The sequence below is a fragment of the Lissotriton vulgaris genome, chromosome 9 (assembly GCF_964263255.1).
Source record: "Lissotriton vulgaris chromosome 9, aLisVul1.2, whole genome shotgun sequence".
Taxonomy (NCBI): domain Eukaryota; kingdom Metazoa; phylum Chordata; class Amphibia; order Caudata; family Salamandridae; genus Lissotriton; species Lissotriton vulgaris.
The window spans coordinates 1,160,200,563-1,160,226,423 of NC_141697.1; the positions used below are offsets into that span (position 1 = coordinate 1,160,200,563).

Genomic DNA, 25,861 nt, shown 5'->3' on the forward strand with positions numbered 1-25,861 from the left:
AAGAGAGGTGATGGTCCGGAGCTGCGTGGGGAGGCTGTTCCAGGTCTTTGCTGCGATAAAGGAGAAGGAACATCTTCCACTTCTGCTTCGGTGGATGCGGGGAGTGAGGTAACCCTGGACGGAGCAGGCGTAGTACCTCTACGGGAAGTTCCACAGAGTTGGAAAGCAACTCTGTGGAACTTCGCTACGCTTCGACCCCTCCCCCGTCCCAAAATAATTAAAATTATTTAAAAGGCACTTACCTGCATGTGGCTGCCTCCTTCTTTACATCGCCGCTCCCCTGCCTCTTCCTTGCCGTCCTGCTTCACTAATAACCCCTACGTTGTACGTCTTGCACGTATGAATGCGCACTCGCAAGACATACAACGTAGGGGTCATCAGTGAAGGAAGACAGCGAGGAGGAGGCAGGAGAGCGGCGATGTAAAGGAGGAGGCAGCCACGGGGCAAGTAAGTGCCTTTTAATTCGTTTTAATTCATTTAGGAGATTGGAGGGGGCGGCTAACAACGCTCGGCCATGGAATCGTAGTTTTGCTTGAACTCCGCGTTCGCAGCGGAACGTGAAGTAGCCAAAACTACGTAAACTCTGCTGGTGGAGCGTAGTTACCCGCCCGGGGTTAGCTTGTGGGCGAGTGATAGGGAAACAGAGCATAATCTTCTCGGTTGGTGGAAGTTGAGGCGTTGGTTTATGTGGGCGGGTCCTTGGTTGTGCCTGGGTCAGCAGCTTGAATTGACATCTCTTCAGTACTGAGAACCAGCGGAGTCGTCTAAGGTGAGGTATGATGTGGGTTTGTCGTGTGTTCATCGTTTGTTCATATTCACCAGTTTTGCCAAATTACTATTTTCGTTTGCTTATTCTATAATTCTAGTGTGTATTGATGTAAGGACACATTTTTGCGTAGCAGATTTTGCAGAAGACATTGCAGTAACACACCCAATCCTATGACTTGAAACATTGAAACTACAGGTCCCAGGATGCAAGTGATGTTACCTACAACATGGGGCCGCTTGACCCCTATGACTGTGCTCTCTTCTTGGCGATCCTTCAGATTTTATGTTTGAGACCCCCTGTCACAGGCTGGCAGAGTAGCTCAACTTCCTACTGCCCTGCCGCCTTCCGGAACATGCATTGGCGGCGGAGAATGCGGAAATTATTAGAAAGGCTGACCAGGCCTTTCATTCCAAGATTTTCATTATGTTCTATTACCAAGCTTCATAGTTTACAAATAAAAAATAAACTCCTGAAAATAGTAATGACAAGCCCTGTTCTATCTCTTCCTTTCTAAGATCGAACTTCGCTTTAAGCGGAGTCGTGGAAAGGGTGGAAACTCGCCTCAAGTAAAGTTGGCCAAATAGGGTGCATTGAGATTTATTTTATTTAGTTATTTGTTTGTTTGTTTGTTAGTGATGCCTCTGGCAGTGTTTGGGAAGGTGGGAGATTTGCAAAATAAGTTGAAACACTCATAAGGAGAGTATGTTTATATTTCTGGAAACGGGAGGTTAGCAAATTGTGAATTTGTGAATTTTTACTTCCTTTCTTTAGATTATTTCTTCAGTGATTTCAAAAATAGAACTTTGATACCTTAAATTACATTTACAAAGTTTGTCCATGCCTTTAGTGACATTTGCAAAGATTTGCACAATATTTCAAGGAAATTTGTGGAAAGCATGTCCTGCATTTTTTCACACATTTAGTTTTAATTTTTTAATAAGATTAACTGTTCTAAAGTGCCTAGGGAACCTGTCTGTCGATTATTAATTAAAAAAAGAAAAGTTCACAAAAATCCACAGAAACAGAACTGCCCGATTTTAATATTTTTTAGAGCATTTTCAGTTAAGAACTCATAAGTATTTTTTTCTTTGGTCTGCCACTCTTGACCAGGCGCCCCTCCCCCGCAAATAGCAGTGTGGTGCCCTAAGTCACTCCACAGGCAGGACCCCAAGCGGGGAGTCCCTCGTTTGTTTTCACCAGGAAGAGGGTTGCCAGTGATGTCATTTGGGGGCACCCAGAAACATAATGCATCACAAGGCGAGGGATTGGCCTCTTTTTTCTTTCCACTGTTCGTCAGCCAACATACCCCATCAAACACCCACCTTCCCACTCCTGGAGGAATTTGATGACATTTTTTGCAGCAGAAAAAGGGGGCTACCCAAAATTTGGACTGAATTACTGAACTTACACCTTGGAGGGGTGTTGGTTTGTGCAGGCACTGGGCAGGGACCAACCTGCTTGTGGTCTTGGACCTTTCTGCCCTACACCGGGCTGCCTGGAGTTGAATTTTTTTTTGCCTAGTGACAGGTACCCCGACAGGGACGGAGTGATATGCGGTGCCCTGGTGTATGTGGAACTGTGGGTATTGCCCATACTTCCCTTTATGGAGGAGAAGTTGCCACAGAGATATGCTCCTGATGCCCTTGGTTGAGGGCGTGGGCGATGGATTTGGAAAAGGGATCTGCTGGTACTTTTGCATTCTGAAGTGTTGGCAACTGTTTTATTGTTTGTTCAATCTTCGAGCTGTTTGCAGATCTTACATACTGTAATCTCTGAACAATATTGGCATGGACTGGTCTTACAAGTGCATTCTGAAGTGTTGTGCTTAATGGGTGGAGACAACAGTTTTATTGCTTGCAAAATCTCTTAGCTGTTTTGCTGATCTTGTGTCCTGTATTCTCATAACAATAACCGGTTTGACGCTATTGACGGAACCGTTCTTTCACGGCTCGCGGGTGAGCTGTGCTCATGATGGAACAGTTCCGTCACGGCCCGCTCGCCGCGCCTGCGCGGCGCGTTTCATTAAGCGGGCGGGGTGGTGACGGTACCGTTCCGTCACAAGCACAGCTCACCCGCGAGCTGTGACGGAACGGTTCTGTCACCCGCGCAGGTGAGCCGTGCGCCCCCCCCCCCCGCGACCGTTAGCGCTGCTGCGGAATAGCCGCCGCAGCGAAGGTGATAATGTATTTTGCTGATCTTATTTCCAATATACTCATAACAATAATGTATGCTTAACTATGGTTATCATTCCTTACTGATGCGATGAGACTATGTGAAAAAGGCTATGCCCTTCAATAAACCAAACACACCTGGCAGCTGTCTGTAAACTTGGGAGTTGTTTCAGTGGGACAGTGAGTTGCACGTCGGAGCGCACTAATATGTTTTCCCTCGATCCTTCCCCAGTGATTCCATATCCTCTCTGCTTTGCCCCCACAGATGCCACCCAGGTCATTGTGCCCCCGTCCAGCATGGATGTGACGGTGGGTGAAAGCATTGTCCTTCCGTGCCAGGTGTCCCATGACGCGTCCTTGGACGTCACCTTCTCCTGGGTGTTCAATGGTCAGCTGATTGACTTTGAGAAGGATGGAGACCATTATGAGAGGGTCGGCGGAGTGAGTATTATCGAACACGCTTGTCTGGGCTGGATGACTAGGACACGTGGATGCTATGGGTGCCATTAATCGACAATGAAAAGGAGCATACAATTACTTAATCTATATAGCTTGATTCAAAGCAAATAGGACACAAAACAAATAACATCCAGTTATTTTCCTCGGAGTTTTGCACGTGAATTTCAAAATCCACGTTATTGACGTTTTTTTTACATTTGCACATCAGCCCAGCCCACTCTAGCATTCGAGCTGGCATGTCATTTGAAATGTTACTTCAGGGCTGAGAATCTGTGGATCACTTCCCCTCGTAACTCTACCTCACATCTGAGAGGCCAGGCATTCCTTCCCATTCTAACTCTACCTCACATCTCAGAGGCTCGGTATCCCTTCCCATTCTAAATGTGTCTCACATCTGAGAGGCCCTGCACGCCTTCCCATTCTAAATCTACGTCACATCTGAGAGGCCCTGCACTCCTGTACCCCTTCCCATTCTAAATCTACCTCACATCCGAGAGGCCCACACCCCTTCCCATGTGTGCCTATTCGCTTTCAAGCTGCATCTCAGGAGAGTGGCTGTCCATCTTATTGCCATCTCTACCTCCCAGCAAGGCGACAGGCCACTCCTTTCTAAGTGCACCTCCCATGAGGGTGGGTGTCCACCCTCTTTCTATCTCTACTTCACAGGAAGACGGCTGTTCATCCCCTTTCTAACTCCATCACCAGGAGGGAGGCTCCCCATCCCCTTTCTAACTGTATCACCAGGAGGGAGGCTGTCCATCCCCTTTCTCCACCTGAGGGCAACTATCCATCCCCATTTTAACTCTGTCACCAGGGGGGACGCTGTCCATCCCCCATCTAACTCTATCGTCAGGAGCGAGGCTATCCACCCCCTTTCTAACTCCATCACCAGGAGGGAGGCTATCCACCCCCATTATGTCTGTACTTACTCAAAAGGTGGCTCTCCACCCCTATTCTAAATCTACCTCCCAACGAGTGGCGGTCCTTCACCTGCTTCTTGACTCAGCATCCCACTGAGAAGTTACCCGTGTCAAGGATCTGAAGGTAACGCCTACCTCTGTTCTTCCTCTTCCAGCAGGATTCTGCGGGGGATCTGATGATCAGAAGCATCCAGCTGAAGCACGCCGGTAAATACATCTGCCTGGTGCACACAAGCGTGGACAAGCTGTCGGCCGGTGCGGACCTGGTGGTGAGAGGTATCTCAGCCCTTCCTTTCTCCAGTTCTCTGTGACGGTGTCTGCCATTGACATGGGTGTCTTGTTTCAGGTATCATCAGTTGGCAGCATTGGTGAATCTTAGTTCATGGGATGCCTCAAGATGATGTCTTCTTGTCCATTCTGCAATGGTAGAGCTTTTGAGACATTCCCGGGCTGCGAACGGACATTTGCCCACATCGCTCTTGTCTCAGATATTTTGGGTCTACATCGATGGGCCTTAATTGAATTTTACGAAGTGTATCTTTGGGTGATATACTTCACTTAAGGATCTTCGAGACAATGATTGCTGGTTCTTTCTTCTTTGGGTATTGTAACTCCAGGTCTGCATGGATCATAACTCATGCCTATTTAATTTTCATTGGTGGGGCGGGGATCCTTGGTTTTGCAGACTCAGTCAATGCACCACGGGCAGAAGTGGGTTTCATTTTCTGAGAATGCTCAGGGTGGAAAACCAAAACATATCAAATCATTCTCCTTGCCCATTTATGTTGGAACAGTCTGATGTGAGAAAAATCCTGATTGCTAAGCTTCCCGCATGTTTGCAAGGGAAACCGCGACATGTGCAGGACGCAGCTGCCTGCGTGCTAAGACGAGTTTATCGCTTCGATCACACAGAGCACTGTGGTCGCATACTCCTGCTGTGACTTGTTTAGCCCCGAAGGGTCCTGTATCAAGGCATCCCCACACCCAGGTACACCTCGAAGAGCTGCGCTCTGCTGCTTGGGGTCCTGGGAGTTCCCCATCTACCGCCACCATAGGGTCAGGCTGTCGGTCACACATGGCTATCAAGAACTGTTAATGAGACTGAAGGCAAAGAAAGGAATGCCTTTCTAATGCTATAACCGGACTATTCAAGAGTGTGTCTTGGCTCTCTATCTTCCCATTCTTCGATTGATCGAGGCCAAATTCGCGGCCAGTGAATTGGCGTAGGGCAGAGCCGCAAGTCTTTTTTGCTGCACTGCCCTACGCCAATTCAATAGGGCAGGAATGCACCGTATGTACGAGATACAGTGCATTCCCGTGCTTTCAGCAGGTGCACAATTTGGTGGCTAGCACAGACGCAGGCACCCTTGTACCATGGTGCAGGGGGTGTCTGCGTTGTTGGCAAAATTGTTTTTGTGCGGAAAGGGACACCTTCCTGCACAAAAACAATCCATGGAGGCTTTTTCCTCTTTCTACCCATAGAAAAAGGAAAGAAACAAGCAGAAATATAGATATTTGTCTTCATTAAGCTTCCCCTAGGGAGGCCCACAGTTCTTACGCATTCCCGGGTTTACAGATCCTTTTAAGTCTGGGAAATGTGTCAAAACCCATGAGTGTTGCATGGGAAATCCCACTGCAACGTCCATGGAATGCCCCCTGATGCAGTTTAAGGCAACCCAGCGACTTGCGCTGCGTTGCTGTACACAATATCAACAAGGTTAGGAAAAGCCACACAAAATAGCTTTGCGTGGCTCCGTAGATATAGGACTGCACTCTGCGCCGCCGGAGCGTCATCAAAAGTGACGCACCAGTGGTGCAAGGGGCTTGTAAATAAGCCTGTTACTTCTACAATAATGTGCAATTGTAGTTAATAAATTCTGTGTTTTTTTGAGCGGCAGCCAAGCTTGCTGCCTGAGAACAGTGCTGAGGCTGAGAAGATCATTTCTTCAAGCAGATCTGAGGCTTAAGTAGTGTATAGAGAAACTGTGCTTGGTGTTTTTTGAATTCTAATTCCAAAATTAATACAGTAGGTAAAGCTGTGTTAAAACATCTTTCCTAGTTTAAAACATCTGGTAAAGAAGGCACTTAGGTGCTCATTAGGATGGCGGACGGACCTGCGTCCGTCCGCCGCCCCAGAGTAGGAGGGACCGTCTGCAGGGGCAGCGGCAGTCCCTCCGTGCAGATTAGGATGTGACCGCCATCCTGTCAGTCACATCCTCAATATTTAACATTGCGGCGGGTGCTGCTTGAAGCAGCACCCGCCGCAAGGTTAAATATGCATGCATCGCATTTGCATGCACAAAGCGGCAGGCACCGCGCGGTGCCTGCTGCTTCGTGCACGCACATGCAGGGGGGTACCATGTGCACCCCCCACCCCCAGTCACAATGGGGGCCCGCAATGGGCCCCCAAAGACATCTCTGTATGCCTTTCCACGGCGGAGAAGCCGCAGCGGAAAGGCATCAGTTTTCCCCCTTCCTAATATGGCTGGCAGTGTCTGTTAGACACCGCCTCCATTTTGAGCTTTTCCGCCGCGGTCGTAAGGCGACTGCGGCGAGAAAACGGCGGATGGTCTTCCTGACCCCCCAGCCATCCTAATCTAGCGGGGGTCTTTGAAGTGTCCGCAGCGGTTTTTCCGCATCCTCCGGGCCGGCGGACACTTCCGTCGGCCCGGAGGATGCGGAAAAACCGCAATCCTAATGAGGGCCTTAATTAGCATTGGGCAACCAGATTTACACCCTACCTGGAAGAGCGAGGCAGTGACTATTCTGATCATGAAAATACATTTTAACAAGCAGCTCGCTCATTGTGCTTGAGGAGGATGTTTCCACTTTTTACATCAACACGTTTTTAAATATATCAGTGTTATCTTTTCCACTGTGGACACTGAAAGGTGTCTAGAAGACTGACTTTCAATAAAAGTAAGGTCTCGACATTTGCAGAACATTGCAGAATGTTGGCCTGCATGGGTGGTATCCAGTTTTTGTGTAACTGTTATTGTCTGTCCCTCACAGATAGTGAAGACTTGAGACATTTGTTATGTATATGTGTAGTTCAACAAACGCAACATGTGAAAAGGGGGCAAACACAGGCCTTCCTTAGGTGCATTTAGGTTCTGTTTTAGTGGAGACTAAAAGATTTATGATGCCAGATGGTAAAATTCAAGGCTCATTTGAATGTCCTGCTGGTAGTAAAGGTGAAATGCGAGGCAATTTTTTTTTTTTTTGTCTTTTTAGAGTTTTCTATAGCGCAAACTAGACCCGATACATTGGGTAACAGAGCGCTTTACATGAGCACCAGTTTTGTTACAAGAGGACACGTTCGTTTTTGTTAGGCACGGGGAGATTAAGTGATTTGCCCAGAATCACAAGATGTAGAGCGTCATTGCCGAGACTCGAACCCAGGTTGACCGCTCTAGCCGCGGATCGCACTTGCCTAAAGTGTATTCTTTGGTTCGTGAACTTAATAACTGGGTGACCGTGTATGACCAGCTGTCTTTTAGATGGCTTTGTGAGTACAGATTCTTTACTACTAGAGTGAGAGAGTTTTATGATAATTTAATGTTTTGAACTTCTGTAATGTTTTCAATTAACTTTTGTAATAAAGATTCTTGCTGCCCAAAACTTTTTTTGGCTTGGATTTGGCCCCTATGTGCATTACTCCACACCTCTGAGTTCAGATCTGCATGAGCTGCAAAAGGGAGGGTAATCAATAAATATTACCTCGTGACTATTATCGTGTCCCTTAGCCAACAGTGATGCCACTCCATGTAGAATTGATGTGGACAGAACGCTCAGGTTTAATACAAAATGGCGACAAATGGGTAATGAATGAGACACAAATACACAAAATACCAACAATAAATAAATATATCTGAGCAACAAACAATATCACACAGTTCCATAGAAAGATGGACAAAGCACGGCTTATATATAGAAAAGACCTTGTAGTTTTTTATTTCCAGTTTCACAAAAGAATAACAGTGGCCCATGAGGCTTTTCCAAAGCTATTTCTGCATGTGTTCCCGACCCTGCTTATTATTTTTCTTTCTTTTTTTCCTCGTTTCTTTTTCTCTTACTAGCTTTTTTTTCTCTTTTCAGTTTCTCTTCTTTTCCTTATTTTCTTTCATCATTTCTTTTTCCTACCCCATTTCAACATTACTTTCACGTATCCATACCTCCTTTCGTCCCAAAATCCACCTTTCACTCTCTCGTCTTTTGCCCCGTCCCTCTTTTTCGTGTTCTTTTTGTCCTCCTGACATCTTTTGTCTCTTCCCTTTCTTTATATCATCCCTCCTCTTATCTCCCTTATCCTCACGTTTCCTCTCTCTCTCTCTCTCTCTCTCACTCTCTCTCTGTCTTTCACGCTCTACCCTTGTAGTCTCCTCATGTTTCCTACCCTTGCTTCTCCTCCCTACTGCTTGCTGTGTCTCTTCCTCACTTCTCCCTATCTCTCTTTTCTCCATCCTTTGTGTTCATCATTGCCTGCTCTCTGTCCTTTTTTGTCTCCTCTCTTCTTTTATGTCATCTTTTCTCTTTCCCCCTTTCTGTCTTCACCTTCCCACCCTTCATAGGTATTCTCTTTCCACCTCTTCTCATCCCCTTCTTAATGTCTCCCTCGTCTCCATTCTCTGTATTTGCTGCTCCGCTCTTTCCTCCATTCTCTCTTCTCCATTTCCTCTCCCCTTCCACCCTGCCCCCACCCTCCTTCCATGTTTAAATCTAATTGGCCTGGCAGTTGCAAGCGGTATTGGCAGACTGTAATCCCTCTGAAGTTGTTAGGTTCCAGGTTGGCTTGTTTGATGTAGTCATCAGTTTAGCTGCCGTGTCTGACCTGCTGACAAGCGAGAACACATTTTACTGCTGTTTCTGCAATTTCCCCAAGGAAATCCCTCGTTCTTTCTCTCCCTCCCTGAACGCATTTCTCTTCTCCGTTCCTACCCTTTCTTGTACTAAAGCAATTTATTTCAAGCTCTGTTTCTTACTCTCCATCTAACTCACCTGCACTCCTACTCGCTTGTTTTTTCATGCTCACCCTCTCCCCATCCCCCTTTCCCTATCGCACTCTTCCCAGCTCTCTCTCCATCTTCTGCCCTCTCTGCTCCTTTTTAGGTCTCGCCTGTCGATGCGCATGCGCATCGAGCAAGCGAGACTATGGGGGCTTATCCACTCTTTATCCAACTTGTAAGGAATCGGGGCGATTCCTTGCAGTGCCCGTGACTTTTAAGCTCAATGCGCATGCGCATTGAGCTTAAAAGCGCGTGCACATCAGTTCCCTCAGCCGCACTCCAGGCCCCCGCTCCGCCCCCTCCCCTGCCCACCGTGTCGCATTTCTCCACCCCCCTCCCCTTATCTGCCTTCCCTCCGTCTGTTCCCTCTCCCCGCTCCGCCCCCTCGCCTGCCCGCCCAGTCACCCCCGCTCCGCCCCCTCCCCTGCCCGCCCAGTCACTGCAAAGCAGTGTGTGTTTAGAGGTATTGAGCGAGAAGTCATACCAGCCCGGGCTGCTTTCTTGTTTTTCCTCATGTAACGTATTGTTTGCCACCTATTGTATTTTGTTTGCTCTTGACACACAATTTGCTATTAGTGCATGGAAGTGTGCAAGACTTGTTCTCATAAATATAACTAAAACCAATTGAAAACAATACGACTGATCATTTCATTTTAAAGGCAAGTTACAATTTTTGTCCGAACTCGTCCTTTAAACAGGAAGAAATACGTCGTTTACTTTTTACTCATCACTGCTGAAACCGCATCCTGATATCCTTTTTTGTAGTTTCGTACTAAAAATGCAATCATGGTTATTATTAGTCTGTTGTAGTTTCATTCATTAATACCGCTCACCACTGTCAATTTTGGAAGAGCCCTCCCTCACTTACCGGGCGCATGCCCAGATGGTAGGTATTCCCGAGGCAGATCCAGCATCCAAGCGCCCGCAACTGATGCGCCGTGACTCCTTTCATGGTGCCCTGTGTCCCCACAGGCATAAAGACCGGCGTAGGTACCTCCCCGTGAGGCAATCGCAGCTCGCCTGCCCGGGCTTTGGATACCCGGCATTCTGCTAGCACTCGTAGAGGAAGCGGCGCTGCTGTGCTAGTGGAGGCTGCCATGCTGCTACGGATGCGACGTCACCGGAATGCGATGGAAACCACAGAAAACAAGCACTGGCAAACCCATAAGATCGCACCGTTTGGGACCTTTTAGTTTTGCCAATGGTTTTTAGCCATGGTTGTCGTGAGGTCTCGTGACCTATCAATGCGCACCGCTCTTCCGCAGTACTGCAACCTACACCCTTCCTCACCCTCACTCACCCTCAACCCCTCACCCTCACTCACCCTCAACCCCTCACCCTCACTCACCCTCACTCACCCTCACTCACCCTCAACCCCTCACCCTCACCCACCCTCACTCACCCTCACTCACCCTCACTCACCCTCACCCTCACTCACCCTCACCCACCCTCACCCTCACTCACCCTCACTCACTCAACCTCACCCTCACTCACCCTCACCCTCACTCACCCTCACTCACCCTCAACCCCTCACCCTCACTCAACCCCTCACCCTCACTCACCCTCAACCCCTCACCCTCAACCCCTCACTCACCCTCACTCTCACTCATCCTCACTCACCCTCAACCCCTCACCCTCACTCACCCTCACCCTCACCCACCCTCAACCCCTCACCCTAACTCACCCTCACTCACCCTCAACCCCTCACCCTCACTCACCCTCACCCTCACTCACCCTCAACCCCTCACCCTCACTCACCCTCAACCCCTCACCCTCACTCACCCTCACTCACACTCACCCTCACCCTCACTCACCCTCACCCTCACTCACCCTCACCCTCACTCACCCAGTCCAGTTTTACGCCACTATATCCCTTTTATCATTCACAATTCTGACCGTAATCTCTCTATTTTGTGTGGTCAGTTTAGAGTGCCTCAGGAGTTCTGCAGAACACCTGGGTACTCAGGGAAAAAATCTATGTCCCACCTGCTTTCAAGGAATGCCTTCTGAGTCAGTAGACTGGGCTTTCAGGCCTTCTTGCCCAATTGTATGCACCTGCCCACAGCCTTTGCAAGGCCATCAAACTAATGGTATGTACTGTGCTACAAATTCTGGCTCGGGTATCATGGGAGAACGTGTGTTACAGGGAGTTAACTAGTTTAAACACCAAGTGAAGCCCTTCGGATGTGGTCAGCATTTCTTGACTGAACAGCAGTGAATTACACGTTGATGCTACTGTTTCTTCATATAAAAGTCTCCTCCATTCCCATAAAGTGTGCATAGTGGCTGCCATACCTGAATGCTGGGAGAGTCACTTCATCCACAGAGGAGCCCTTTTCTGACGTCCCAATCGTGAGGTCATAACCTTCTTTGTAAGGGCACTCGGAAAACACTGCACCTGCAAGAGGGGAAGAGGCTCTGGCTCACCCTCACTCACCCTCACCCACCCTCACTCACCCTCACTCACCCTCACCCTCACTCACCCTCACTCACCCTCACCATCACTCACCCTCAACCCCTCACCCTCAACCCCTCACCCTCACTCACCCTCAACCCCTCACCCTCACCCTCACTCACCCTCACTCACCCTCAACCCCTCACCCTCAACCCCTCACTCACCCTCACTCACCCTCAACCCCTCAGCCTCACCCTCACTCTCACTCACCCTCACTCACCCTCAACCCCTCAGCCTCACCCTCACTCACCCTCACCCTCACTCACCCTCACCCTCACCCTCACTCACCCTCAACCCTCACCCTCACTCACCCTCACTCACCCTCAACCCCTCACCCTCACTCACCCTCAACCCCTCACCCTCACTCACCCTCAACCCCTCACTCACCCTCAACCCCTCACCCTCGACCCCTCACTCACCCTCAACCCCTCACCCTCACTCACCCTCACTCACCCTCACTCACCCTCACTCACCCTCACTCACCCTCAACCCCTCACCCTCACTCACCCTCAACCCCTCACCCTCAACCCCTCACCCTCACCCTCACTCACCCTCACAACACATATTGTGTTACAATAGGTGTCACATTTGCGAAAGATAAAAATATTGGCATTGTAAATAACAAAGCTATTAATTCGCTATTTCCAAAACAAGCACATAAATAACAAATGTCTCCTTTACAATACCAATAGCTCAAACTTTCCTAATGCGAGACCTATTGCATTGCTGTGCTTCTCTCCCCTGCTGCACTCTCTAGAGATGTGGCCTAACGACCAGAGCTGCCATCTAAGTCACGTAAATACAAAACATGTTGCATTCCAAATGCTATAGGTGTCACATTCGCGAAAGTTATAACTATTGGCATTGTAAATGACAAAGCCATCAATTTAGCAATTTTAAAAACCAACAAATAAATAAAATATGTCATTTACAAGACCAATAACTCCAACTCTTCTAATGCGAGACCTATTGCATTTCCAATGCTTGTTTACTCTGTTGCTTTATTGTACTTACACCCAGGGCCAGCGCAGCTGCTGCCTGTCCGCCGCTCTGCCAAAGAGAAAGGGCAGCAATGCAACATATTTATGTAATACTGTGCATTCCTGTCCTCTCTTCTTGTGCTGGTACCGTTTCGGCAGCCTAGTGCCAAGGTAGGCACCCTTGCACCATGGTGCAGGTGTGTCTCTGTTGCTTGCAGGATTGTTATTGTCTTTTGTGCAGGAAGGGACACCTCGTCGGCACAGGAACAATCCTAAAAGGCATTTTCCTTCATCTATGTGTGCTTGGGAGGTGTACAGATATGGGGTCAGATGTACGACCCTTTTGTGCGACCGCAAACGGGAGATCCTCCCGTTTGCGGCCGCAAGAATGGTAATAGCATTTGCAACTCTCGCTATTAGGCAGCGGTGTCCCTTTCTAATAGTGAGTCAACATGCTCTGTACTAGTGTTTTGCAACCACATTTGCGGCTGCAAAACCTTCGCAGTTTACCCCCTACTTCAAGGACCCCTTCCCCTTTGTGAGTATGTTGGAACATATTTTTTAAGAGCAGGCAGTGGTCCCAGAGACCACTGACTGCCCTTCCAAAAGTGAAACTGAAAAGTTTGATTTTTCTTTTTTAAATGCATCCCGTTTCCTTTAAGAAAAACGGGCTGCATTAAAAAAAAATATGTGCTTTATTTCAAAGCAGTCCCAGACATGGTGGTCTGCTGAGCCCAGCAGGCCACCATCCCTGGGAGGGCCTGCCATTCCCAATGGGCTTGCAAATTGCGAGATGCTCATTAATATTAATGAGCCTCGCAATTTGCGACCCCATTTGGAATCGCAAAGAGGGATAAACACACTGTTGCACATTTTATTTTGCGCCTCACAATTTGCGACTCGCAATGAATCGCAAATTGCGAGGCACAAAACAAAATGGTCGTACAGCTGGCCCTTGGTGCTTCACCCGGTTTACATGATTTTGCAAATCTGGGGCAGCATCAAAATCCATGGGTGTTGTGTTGGAAAACCCACCGCAACGCCCATGGAATGCCTCCCGGGCGCAGAGTAAGGCGACGCAGCAATTTGCTCTGTGCTGCCTTACTCAAGATGTTTGAAGCCACTCAAGGTGCGTGGCTTCATAAATGGGATTGAGAGCCCTGCATCATGCATGTATCACTTTATGAGGTGCAAAAGTGACGCTGGTTTCTCATAAATCACCCCCCTTATTCCTATAGTAAAAGGAGCTCCCAAAAAGCAAAATTTAGGCTCTCATATATGGCATAGGGTAGTGCTGCAAGACACTGTGCTGTGCTGCCCTATGCCAAAGTGAAAGAGCAGAAATGCCCCGTATTTATGAAATCCGTGCATGCATTCTTGTCCTTTCTCACTTCACTGGCATCATTTCGGCAGCCTAGCGCCAATGTAGGCACCCTTGCACCATGGTTGCAAGCTGAATTGTCTTTATGTAGGAAAAGACACCTTCCTACACAAAAACAATCTTAAGAGGCGTTTTCCTCTTTCTATGTGTGCTGCGCAATGCAGCACACATAGAAAGAGGAGAATACGAAAAGAGATTCGGGGCAGAGTGAAGGTCAATGGCTGTTGCATCGCAAAACCCACTGCAACATCCATGGAACACCTCCCGGGCACAGAGTAAGGCGACGCAGCGATTTGCGTTGCATTGGCTCACTAAACATTTTTGAGGCCACTCAAAACCATGTTGAGTGGCTTTCTATAGCTTCATAAATCTGATTGAGATCCCTGCATCACGCATGTGCCATTTTACATAGAGCAAAAGTGACGCAGGAGACTCGTAAATAAGCCCCATAATTTCCTCAGGAGCCCGAAAACAATTGCACTGAACCTGTCACTTTGACACCTTCCCTTTGTATTTCTCTTCCTTCTGCACTGTTCTTCTCCCAGCCTTGTTCTTTGTACCGTGTTGTTTGTTTATCTTTCGTCCACAGTCATGATCTCTCTGTTCTGGTTATCGCCTTATAGTCTGTGTTGTTCTTTCTGATCTTCTACATAATTCTCTTCTTTTCCTTATCTCTTCTGTCTCACAGCATCCCAGGCCCTTGTTTTTGTTCCTAATTCAATCTGATAATGCTGCTTCGGCATGGCATACACGTTTGCAAGAATTCTGAAGCTTGACAGTTTCTTGTCAGAGATTTGGTTGTTTTTTCTCTCTCTCATTGGTGCTTTTTGGCAGCAGCGTTTGGATCTCTGAGGGCCTCTGTGAGCTTTCTGAGGTCAGCACATGTGATATTGAATGAAGGAATGATCCTATTCAGTTATTATGCATCACGGCCCTGAGAAGTGAGGTGGGTGGTTTTTGTGGTGTGGGACGAGGGTCCGTCCCACACAAAGGCCCTTGGACTGCAAACAATTGCCTTCCTTGGAACAGCAGCTTGTCAGTGTTGCATTACGTTGCTGAGATGTGTTGGGGTGTTCAGGTAGATGCATTGAGATTGCCTCCTTTGGAACAGCAGCATGGCAGTGCTGTTTTGTTACTGAGATATTTTGAGGTGCTCAGATGGATGCATTGTGTTTGCCTCCTTTGAAAGAGCAGCACGGCAGAGCTGTATTCTGTTGCTGAGATGTTTTTGCAGTCTTCCAGTGGATGCATTGTGTTGCCTTCTGTGGAACAGCAGCATGCAGTGCTGTATTTTGTTGCTGAGATATTTTGAGGTGCTCAGATAGATGCATTGTGTTTGCCTCCTTTGTGCTGTATTTTGTTGCTGAGATGTTTTGTGGTGTTTGGGAACAGCAGCATGGCAGTGCTGTATTTTGTTGTTAAGATGTTTAGAGGTGTTCAATTGGATGCATTGTGATTGACGCCCTTGTAACAGCAGCATGACAGCTAGTGCTGAATGTTGTTGCTGAGATGTTTTGGGGTGTCCTGGTGGATGCATTGTGTTTGCCTCTTTTGAACAGCAGCATGGCAGTTCTGTATTTTGTTGCTGAGATATTTTCAGATGCTCAGGTGGGTGCATTGTGTTTGCCTTCTTTGAAACAGCAGCACGGCAGAGCTGTATTTTGTTGCTGAGATATTTTGAGGTGCTCAGATGGATGCATTGTGTTTGCCTCCTTTGTGCTGTATTTTGTTGCTGAGATGTTTTGTGGTGTTTGGGAACAGCAGCATGGCAGTGCTGTATTTTGTTGCTGAGATGTTTTGGGGTGTCTGGGTGGATGCATAGTGCTTGCCTCCTTTGGAATAGCAGCAGTTCAGTGCCGTAAGTTTTGACTGAGATGTTTTGGGATGTTCAAGTGTATGCATTGTGTTTGCCTCCTTTGGAACAGCAGCATGGCGGTGCTGTATTTTGTTGCTGAAATGTTTTGGGGTGTCTGGCTGGATGCATTGTGCTTGCGTCCTTTGGAACAGCAGCATGGCAGTGCTGTATTCTGTTGCTGAGATGTTTTGGGATGTCCGGGTGGATGCACTCTGATTGCCTCCTTTGGCATAGCAGCATGCCAGTGAGGAAGTTTATGGCTGAGATGATTTTGGATGTTCAGGTGTACACATTGTGTTTGCCTCCACTGGCACAGCAGCATCGCAGTGCTGTATTTTGTTGATAAGATGTTGTAGCTTCAGGTCGGTGCACAGTGTGCCCACAAGGCAGAAGGACTTGTAAGTGACTTAAGAGAAAATGCGAACTTAGGGCCTCATTAGGATGGCCCATCGGTAAACGGGACCGCCCGCCACAGGGGCGGGGGTCCCGTGGGGGGCATTAGGATGTGCCCGCCACAGTGGCAGGCACATCCTGTATTTTCAGTATTTTGGCGGGCGGAGCTCTCTGCTCCGCCCGCCACAATACAAAAATTGCTTTGCAGCATTTACATAAACAAAGCGGCAGGCACTGCACGGTGCCTGCCGCTTCGTTTATGCAAATGTGGGGGGGGGTTCCACAGGTACCCCCCGTGTGAATGCCCCTACCCACCATTACTCTGGGGGCCCGGAAAGGCTTGCCAAAATGCCTTTCATAATATGGCTTGCGGTGTCTGATAGACACCGTCACCATATTATTCATTTTCCGCCCCAGCCGCAAGGCGACCGGGGCGGAAAAGTGGCGGGCAGTGTCTTGCTCCGCTGCGGTCCCTCCCGCCATTGTAATATGGCGGTGGGGGAATTAAGGGACGGATGTCGGGTGTATTGCCTCCGCCAGGCTGGCGGTGGCCACCGCCAGCCTGGCGGAGGGAATCCGCCCGACATCCTAATGACCCCCTTAATGTAGTCAGATGTTCTCATCGAAGTTTAGCATCAAAGTCCAGTAGCAATATGGTGCTTCTGCAATAGCCATAACTGTTACCTTGTATTTTTTGACAGAATTTATGAGGCCCCTATTCCATAGCGACCCCCTTGAAATGCAGATCTGATCCTCCTCATTCAAAATCTCTGTGTGCCCTGAAAAGTTCAGTAAACTGCTATTGCCTGAGCTGGCGCAGCTTAAACTGGTACCACCCGTCCCAGTGGCAGCTGGTAGGGAGCATTGGCGGGTGGGTTGGGGGGAGGTGGGGAGGTTTGGAAAAAATAAATAAATAAAAAAGCAGATTTACCTGCTGGTCACCAGTCACCAGCCTCCTCCTCTCCTCCGGCGCAGGAAGTACCCAGGCTCCCCTAGCCAATCATGATGCTGCTTTCACCAGCATGTCAGCAGCATCGTGATTAGTTTGAGCACTGTGTTGCGAAGCTCACACTGGGAGTGGGAGGCTGTGCATGTTCTACAGACAGGCTATGCAATACAGTCAGTGGAGAACATGTAAGAATGATAGTATGGCCAGCCGAAGACGGCTGCCATATGCACTTATTGTGCACCTACCGCCCCTCCTCCCTCTGACGTCTCGCAAACCCCGCCCTGACCTGGCTGCAAGCTACATACTAAAAATACAATTATGATAATGTTCTGTTATTATCATTTTAATTTTTCTTTGTACTCCTCTTAGAGCAGTGGGGCGACGCTCCTCCGCCTTAGCAGACGAGCCGCCACTATTCCATCATATCCTCTTCTGCACAATCACTGGTATTGTATTGTATTGTATTGTATATTGGATTTATATAGCGCTTATCACCCAGGGGTCTCTAAGCGCTTGCCTTGGGAACCCGTCCTGGCTTTTTCCTGTGAGATAGCCCCTACAGGGCATCCCCAAGGTGAAAGCCAGGCATCCCGCCGCGGGGGGCCGTTGTGGAGATTAAGCAAGCTTAATGCCCAGAGTTGCAGAGTGTGAACCCATGATTAGGTCAGGCACCGAAGCGAGAATTATCGAGTCCGTGGACATTTGAGCTCAAGATCCTACCGCGTTGGGAATTGAACCCTGGTCCCGGGTCTGACCTCTGCTTCAGGGTCTGCCTGCTCTAACCAGTGAGCCAAAATTCTCTGGTTGAAGGGATGCGCTGCCTCTTCACATTGTTTTCAGACTTTCATCTCCATTCTGTAAGGTTTTGTTTATCTTTCTGTCTTGCCAGCCTCTGCTGTTCCTCCCCTCTCGTTTACTTGCCCCGCCTCCCCCTCCGCTCTCATATACCCGCCCCCCCTCAGGGAGGCCGCAGCCGTGTTATCACACCTCTGCTGGCAGGTGCTGCAGGCACGCGTCAGGACCATAGGTGTCAAAAGCACCACAGCTGTGGAAGTGTGTCCGTGTTCCAAACTGGAAGTGTTTGATGCAGCTGGTGCCCTGCTCTGTCCCAGGCTTGGCCGCCTGTGCCAGCTGCTCGCTGTGTCCATGTCAGAGGCCAAGCACGGCTCTCTGGCCTGACACTCCGGGGAAGAGCCGTTAGGCTCTTCGCTCATCCATTCTTCTGCTAATAAGACAATTCTGCACTCCAAACGCCAACAAATTAGAGGCTAAATATTGGAACTAGGAGTGTTTGAATGAGGTCTGATGCCTCGTTTCACAGAGCATCACGCGTAATGCCTGTGGGGACATTGAACCAGTTCATGGGAGAGCGAAAGGTTCAAAGTCTCCACTAACAGCTAATTAGGGACAATAGAAGTTCTGTTACAGGGCGAGCTGCACCAATTTGCAAGACCTTATTCTATCTTCACGGAAAATAGACGCACAAGGCATGACTTCACAAGAAAATACCGCTTTCCTTTCTCTAGCACGTTACATTTCCAAATGTGTATCTCTCTTTCTTGCCATCTTATTTTTTTTGCCCCCATTTCCCTTCTCTCTCTATGCCTTGCCTTGGTTTGCCTTGCCTTGCCTTGCGTTGCCTTCCCTTCCCTCCCCTCCCCTCCCCTGCCCTTCCCTTCCCTTCCCTTCCCTCTCCTCCCCTCCCCTCCCCTCCCCTACCCTCTCATCCCATTCCCTCTCCTTCCCTTCCCTCCCCTTCCCTTCACTTCACTTCACTTCCCTTCCCTTCGCTCCCTATGCCTTGCCTAGCCTGCCCTTCCCTTCCCTCCCCTTCCCTTCACTTCACTTCCCTTCCCTTCGCTCCCTATGCCTTGCCTAGCCTGCCCTTCCCTTCCCTCCCCTTCACTTCATTTCCCTTCCCTCTCTATGCCTTGCCTTCCCTTCCCTTCCCTCCTATGGCTTGCTTTGTCTAACCTAGTATAACCTAACCTTGCCTTCCCTTCCCGCCCCTTTACCTTGCTTAGTGGAGCCTTGCCGTGCCATGCCTTCCCTTGCCGTGAGTGCCCTTCACTACCTATGCCTTGCCGGCGTAGCCTTGTCTTGTCTTGCCATGCCTTCCCTTGCCGTGAATGCCCTTCCCTTTCTATGCCTTGCCGGCGTAGCCTTGTCTTGTCTTGCCATGCCTTCCCTTCACCCCATCCCTCATTCCATCCCTTGATCAAGGATTACAAATATTTGATTGACATAAGACAAAGTTTCAAGTATCTCCAGGTGCTATTCACCTATAACCCTATGACTGCTGTGAGCTAGAAATGCAGACATATGATGTTAAATGAAAATGAGAAAAAAGATTGTAATTTTCTCATCTCAAGGGCAATATAATTCAAGAAAACATTATTTTTGAGACAAAATGTGTTTTTTAGAACCAATGTGCAATTATTCACTAGCAGAGTGAAGTCTCCTCAATTCAATGTCCGGTAATTGTGTTAAATAATTATAAGGTGGCCTCTTGTTGCCGATATTGACAATTTGAAATGCCAATGGTAATATAGTATGCTCTTAAAATGGGGGGAGTGCAGATCACGTGCTTCCATTTCCCTCCTTCCATTGGTAGCGTTTAGTTGCATCTTCTGACTTGGTGGTAAGAAGTAAACTCCACAGCCGCCTTCTGGTGTCTGAAAAGTGTTATTTCATCTGTGATTGCTGAGTCTAACTGAATCAATGGTGATTCCTTCTCTGCCAATGCTGGTTCCTGATCTGTGAATTCAAAGGCCTGTAAATGCTAATTCCTAGTTGAAGAATAAGAAAAGCGAGACCCTGTCTTTAAAAACTGATGCCTGGTCTGCAAAGGCGTATTCCTAGTCTGCAAAAGCAGATTTCTAGCGCAGCAATCCTCATTTGTTGTATGCACATTTTTCCTGGTCTTTTAGTAATGGTTCTTTATCTATGGGAATACTGATTACTAGTCTGTAAGGAGAAGTGTGGCTCAATGATTAGAGCGGCAGACCCTGATGCAGAGGTCTAGCCCGGGACCAGGGTTCAATTCCCAGCCTCGGCTGGTCTTGGGCTCAAAATTCCACGGACCTGATTATTCTCGCCTCTGTGCCTATTCCAATCATGGAGTCCCACTCTGCAACTCTGGGCAATAGCTTGCTTAATCTCCACAATGGCCGCCACAACACTAAGGATGCCTGGCCTCCACCTTGGGGGTGCCCAGGAGTGGACGCCTCACAGGGAAAGCCAGGATGGGTTCCACAGCGGTATTCGTGCAAGCACCTTGAGACCCTTGCGGGTGAGTAGTGCGCTATACAAGTATCAATTTACATTTTAATGTGTAATTGCCAGCCTTGAAAAAATTACTTCTAATCTGTGAAAACAATAGTAGCCTGTAAAACAGACCCTTGACCTGCTCCCGGTGTCCAGCTGGTGAACGCTGGTTTTGTCCGTATGAATACGTGACTGCTGGCCCCAACTCTTTGGTATTCTTAGGGGTCAATTACGATCTTGGTCAGAAAGCATTCAGACGAATCGGCATCAGAATGCTTTCCAACCGATTCGGATCCGGGGAGTCCGAGCGACCGATTACGATGTATCCGTAATCTTATGGATGCGATTCGGTCGGAATCCCATTGAATTCAATAGGAGCCTGTGTTCCGAACGAATACACAGACTCCCACTGATGAATGGGATGGCTGGGGAAAATCGTGCACCCTGTGGTGGGGACCCCTTGGTGCCTACCAACTATGCATGGTTGGAAAGGGGGGGTCCCTTGGGTATCTCCATGGGCCAGATACAGAAGGCCCTTGTGAAGGTGGGCCTGCTACAGGCCCCAAAGCTAGCTTCCAACAGCCAATCTCCGTTGGAACAACTGATTCAAAAGGGCTGTCCGAATCTGTCATCATAATCGCTCGGTCAGAAAGCTTCTGAGTCATTCAGAAATGCAGGCCATAGAAACACATGTTTCGGCTCCAAACGACTCAGACTTTCCGAATGTTGTTCGGTTCGGATTCAGAACCGATTCGGAAATTTCAAAAATTGTAATTGCTTGTTCGGAATGGTTTCTGAATCAGTCAGAAATTAGCCTTCCGAATCTGATTCGGAAAACCCCTAATCCGATTTGGAGGCCTCCGAGCAGCATCGTAATTGACCCCTTAGTGGCCCTGGTTTCTGATCCTCAAAGTAGATTCCTGTAATGGGAGGGATGATTCCAGCCTAATTGTAAAACCTGAGTATACTGTAGAATCTTCTCCAGCCTACACTACACTGGCTGCACTAGTTCTAAATCCACACACAAGGGAGACGTGGCTTTCACGGTCATTAAAAAGGTTAACAAGGCTAAAGTGGTTTTACACACACACAATGTGAATTTGTAAAGTGCACGTTCACCGAGATGGATATCCTGGCACGGAATAACAGATGCTTATTTTGACCCAACTCAATGATACTCATATTATCGACCTCAGAAGGATAAAAGGTTGAGTGGACCCACCAGGATTTGAACTTGCGAGGCCAACCACAGGCCCCTACAGTGTAGGCATTAATCCTCTACGTCACCAGACATGTTTTTGGCTGAGAGAGACTGAAAACACACACAAGCCATTCTAGCCTTCTAGCCTATATTGGTGCTGTTTTTCTTTAAAATATTTGATTAAATGGAGGGGGGTCTGAGCTTGGCTGGGGAGCACTCTGTTGCTGGTGTATGCAGAGAAACTAGTGCTTTTAGTCATTTTATACTGTCAGTCATTGGCCTGGATCTCTGACTATTATACTACAACAACTAATATCTTATACTAAACCAACTCAATGTAGTTTTTCTCTTACTGGACATTTTCTTATTGAAAAGTTTATTTTAATAAGCTATACAACAACTGGTATAAGTTGAAAGATAAAAATGCAGCTGCATAAGCGCATAGGGCCGACCCAAAAGGGTAAACAATTCTCCCACAGATCATGGAAGTGCTCATTTGCTAGGCAGAGAGCGAGCAGTAGGGTGTTAGAAAGGATTATCAGGGCCCTCAGGAAGTCCGAACCACTCTCCATGGGATGAGATCCTGTCGGCTGCACTAGTCAGTACTGCAAAGAGGACCTCACCTCATCTCCATCCGAGGCTGAAGAAAACACCCACCAAAGGATCCGCTGGTAAGAGTGTGCATGGCATCACAGGGTACTAAAGCAATGGGAATTAAATATGGAGTATCAGAGGTGGTGTATTTCACAGAAGTTATTGCTATTATTTTAATATTACCATTATGATTACTATTATCGGTACAATTACTATCATTATCATTGTGATTTCTAATATAATTACAATTACTATTATTATCATTATGAGTACTATTATCATTATGATTACTGTTATGATGATGATGATTATTATTATTACTATTATGATTATTCTATTAAGCAAAATCCACAATGAAGCATTTTGGTGTTCGGAACAATAGTAAAACCTAAAATAATAAGGAGAAAGAGTGAGCCAGCCACAAGGTCAACGATCAGCAGTGCTCTTGCCTCAAAAGATCAGGGCAAGACTAGAGTTTTGAGTGAAGATAGATTTCACAGCGTAAATTTTAAAATTGAAGCTAGTGTGCAAGTCCTGGTTTAGATCATTAAAGAGCTTTGCAGCTAGCACCGGAAAGGTTCTGCTGCTGCGGCACCACATCTTTTAAAGAACTGTAAGCAATATGCCTGTACCAGCAAAGGCACCTCTTTATTCCAGTAGCCAACCTGCACGCCAGCTTGAGTCTCTCTGGCTTTTTGCATGGTAGCTTTGATCCATAAACCTTCCCATAACGCAGTGACAAAACAAACTAATGATCAGGGTCCATGGACATTGGATGTCCTGCCACCTAGAGAGCACCCTGCTGTAGCAATTCCTTCCACGGGTCCGCTTGCGTATGAAATAGCTTAACAAAGCTAATGTCTGTCATGAATTTGTGAAATACCATTACAGAAACTGGAGATCCTTTTTGTGTTTAAAAAGCTTTATTAAAATTCATATACATAAAGACAATTAGGTACAACACTGGAATATCAACGTTCCATCAACATAAAAGAAGTAAAGTACCCATATGGTATAATTTATATTAACAAACATAAGATAGTAGCAATCCATAATCTAAATCCAAAAACAAAGGGAGAAATATGGACCACATATATCAAATAAGAAACATAGCTTTTATAAAAAGAGAAAGAAAGCAAGAAAGAAAGAAAGAAAGAAAGAAAGAAAGAAAGAAAGAAAGAAAGAAAGAAAAAGTTAGACACAGGGGAAGAAAGACAGAAAGAAGGAAAAGTCAACTGTAGAGGAAAGAAGACAAAACAAGATCATAGAAGAAGGAAGAAACAGAGGAGAAATAAAACTTGAGAAGATATTAAAGTGTAATACAACTAATATACCTAGGTGCTAATGTGTGCATCATAATGGCAGAAGATGCATGTCTAAAATAAGCAAAAATCTAAACAACAATTGATGGAAAATTATACTCATGTGAATCAGAAACTATATAAAGGGATGGCAAATAGTCAGGAAGGTTTGTAATTTTCTTTCTTTATAGTAACACGACTAAATGTAGTTTTACTTTTGAAGACATAAAATGTGACATTTCCCCATATTTCTGCTTTTTATGAGCTGTCACTAGTACAAGAGATGTAACAGTGTCCAACCCACGATTGTAACAAATATCATTCCACCAAGTTTTAAAGGAAAATTTCTAGAAAACATTCCAAGTTACAGTAAATTCTTGCAGTAAGAATTCCACCAATGACTTCTGCTTTGCAGTTCAGACCAAGTTAGAACCAAGCTTCCTAGGAAAATGCTATAAAATGACAAAAGTACTTTAGTTTTCATAATGTAGTTAATGAATCCACAAATGAGCAACCAACATTGTATTTACTTTCATGTGACTTATCCATAGTATCAGCTGGAGGCTGTGAACATGACAAGCAGTCTTACGTAATATTTTGAATTAAAAAACAGTCTAATGTAGATATAATTTTTTTTAAGTTCTACATGCTGTAAAATGATTTTTTAAGTACACATTTTCTCACATTGAAATTGACCATGTAGCATTAAGATCTTGTTCCCATTTTTGTTCTGACATGGATTTTTCACGAGAATAATCTGTCAGTGGCAAGCTTTAGAGAACATGGAAGCTTTCAGAAAATACAATGAAACAGCAGAGATGTTTGATAACATGTTCATTTCCTTTAGATGCATCAAATAAGTTCTGAATGTTTTGTAATACTAGTGCTAATGTGGTATTTTGAGAAATTAAATTAGATACATTACAAGCAACCTTTTGCTATGCAAAATGACAAGAGAGTATTACCCTGATATATTTGGTCAGTCCAGTTTATACCATATCTCTTTCAATCTTTCCAGTATATAACATGTTGGTTATTTGTTACATTCTTATTATATCTTGTTACATTCTTATTATGCCGTTAAGAGGTGTTTAAAAACAAACACTCTTTGGCAGGGAGAGCAAGTGTAATTCGTAGTTGGCAGTACAGAGGACTTCGGTTTATTAAACATCAAGCGATTATTTGTAAGAAAATGGGATCATACAAAATCTTACAATATTCACCCAAACAGGTTGATTTTCTTCAGGATCATCATTGTTCTACTGTAGCCATGCTGGGCAATGTAAAAAGACTAAAATATACATATAAAATCTGGAAATGTAGCTCTAGATTTAAAAAGAATTTTGAAAATTTTGTTTGGGAGCATGTAAATTGCACACAACATTATTGGAGATAGCATTATTTTAACATAGTATCCAATGGAACCCCCACCCCCCCCCATGAAAGTCATTGAGGAGACCATCAAGTAGTTTAAATTCACAATTTAGGTTTAATCTCCTCAAAACTAAAAGTAATGGTGTCTTCATTCTGTAAAACAGGATTCACTAATTTCTTTATATTCAGCAACTTGTGACACACCAAGTCACCAATTATGAAGCAACCAAGTCAGAACTCAACTATTATAAGGTTATTACAGTTGAGTTCTGACCTCACATTGCCTGCTGCAAGCACCAGCAGCCAAGGAGAGAAGTAGGTCAGGTCACGAAGCGTAATTAAAGCAGATGTTTAAAGCAAAAAAAGAGGACATTGCTTTTCGTACTTCTGAACTATTTTAGTAGCTTGTAATGACAAGCAGAGAGAATATGTTTATTTTTTGCACTACTTAGAGAAAAGCGAGAATCTTTATGCATGTTTCTACATGTTCCGTGCTACAGCTGCATTTTGTTCTTTTAAGCAGACTTGTACTCAACTGTTTCAAATATCTGCTTGCAACAAATAATAAACTGGTTATTTGATGTGTTTATTTTTGCACTAGAGGTTTTATTTTTATTCTTCATGTTTGGAAATATGCTTGCTCTTTCATACCAAAGAGCTATGAACCAATGTTTTAAGTGGTTTGTGGAAAAGGTGATGGTGTGACCATGTATTGTATGGGATAAAGTAACCCCTAGCATACATGGTAAGAATATTGCAAGTCAACTCGGAGTTCCATACCCTTAA

The 25,861-nt window shown here is 46.4% G+C and overlaps 1 protein-coding gene across 2 annotated transcripts in view; it reads left to right on the forward strand.

Moving 5' to 3' along the window:
- LOC147692947 (contactin-4-like) overlaps positions 1-25,861 on the forward strand; it is a 697,785-nt gene that overhangs the window by 597,799 nt on the left and 74,125 nt on the right. Inside the window, exons 12-13 of one of the 2 annotated variants that reach the window (XM_086939200.1) lie at positions 3,206-3,381; positions 4,475-4,595. In XM_086939200.1, coding sequence (XP_086795326.1) covers positions 3,206-3,381; positions 4,475-4,595 — 297 coding nt within the window. The remainder of the gene's footprint in view (positions 1-3,205; positions 3,382-4,474; positions 4,596-25,861) is intronic. The other variant, XM_086939201.1, reaches the window with a different exon arrangement.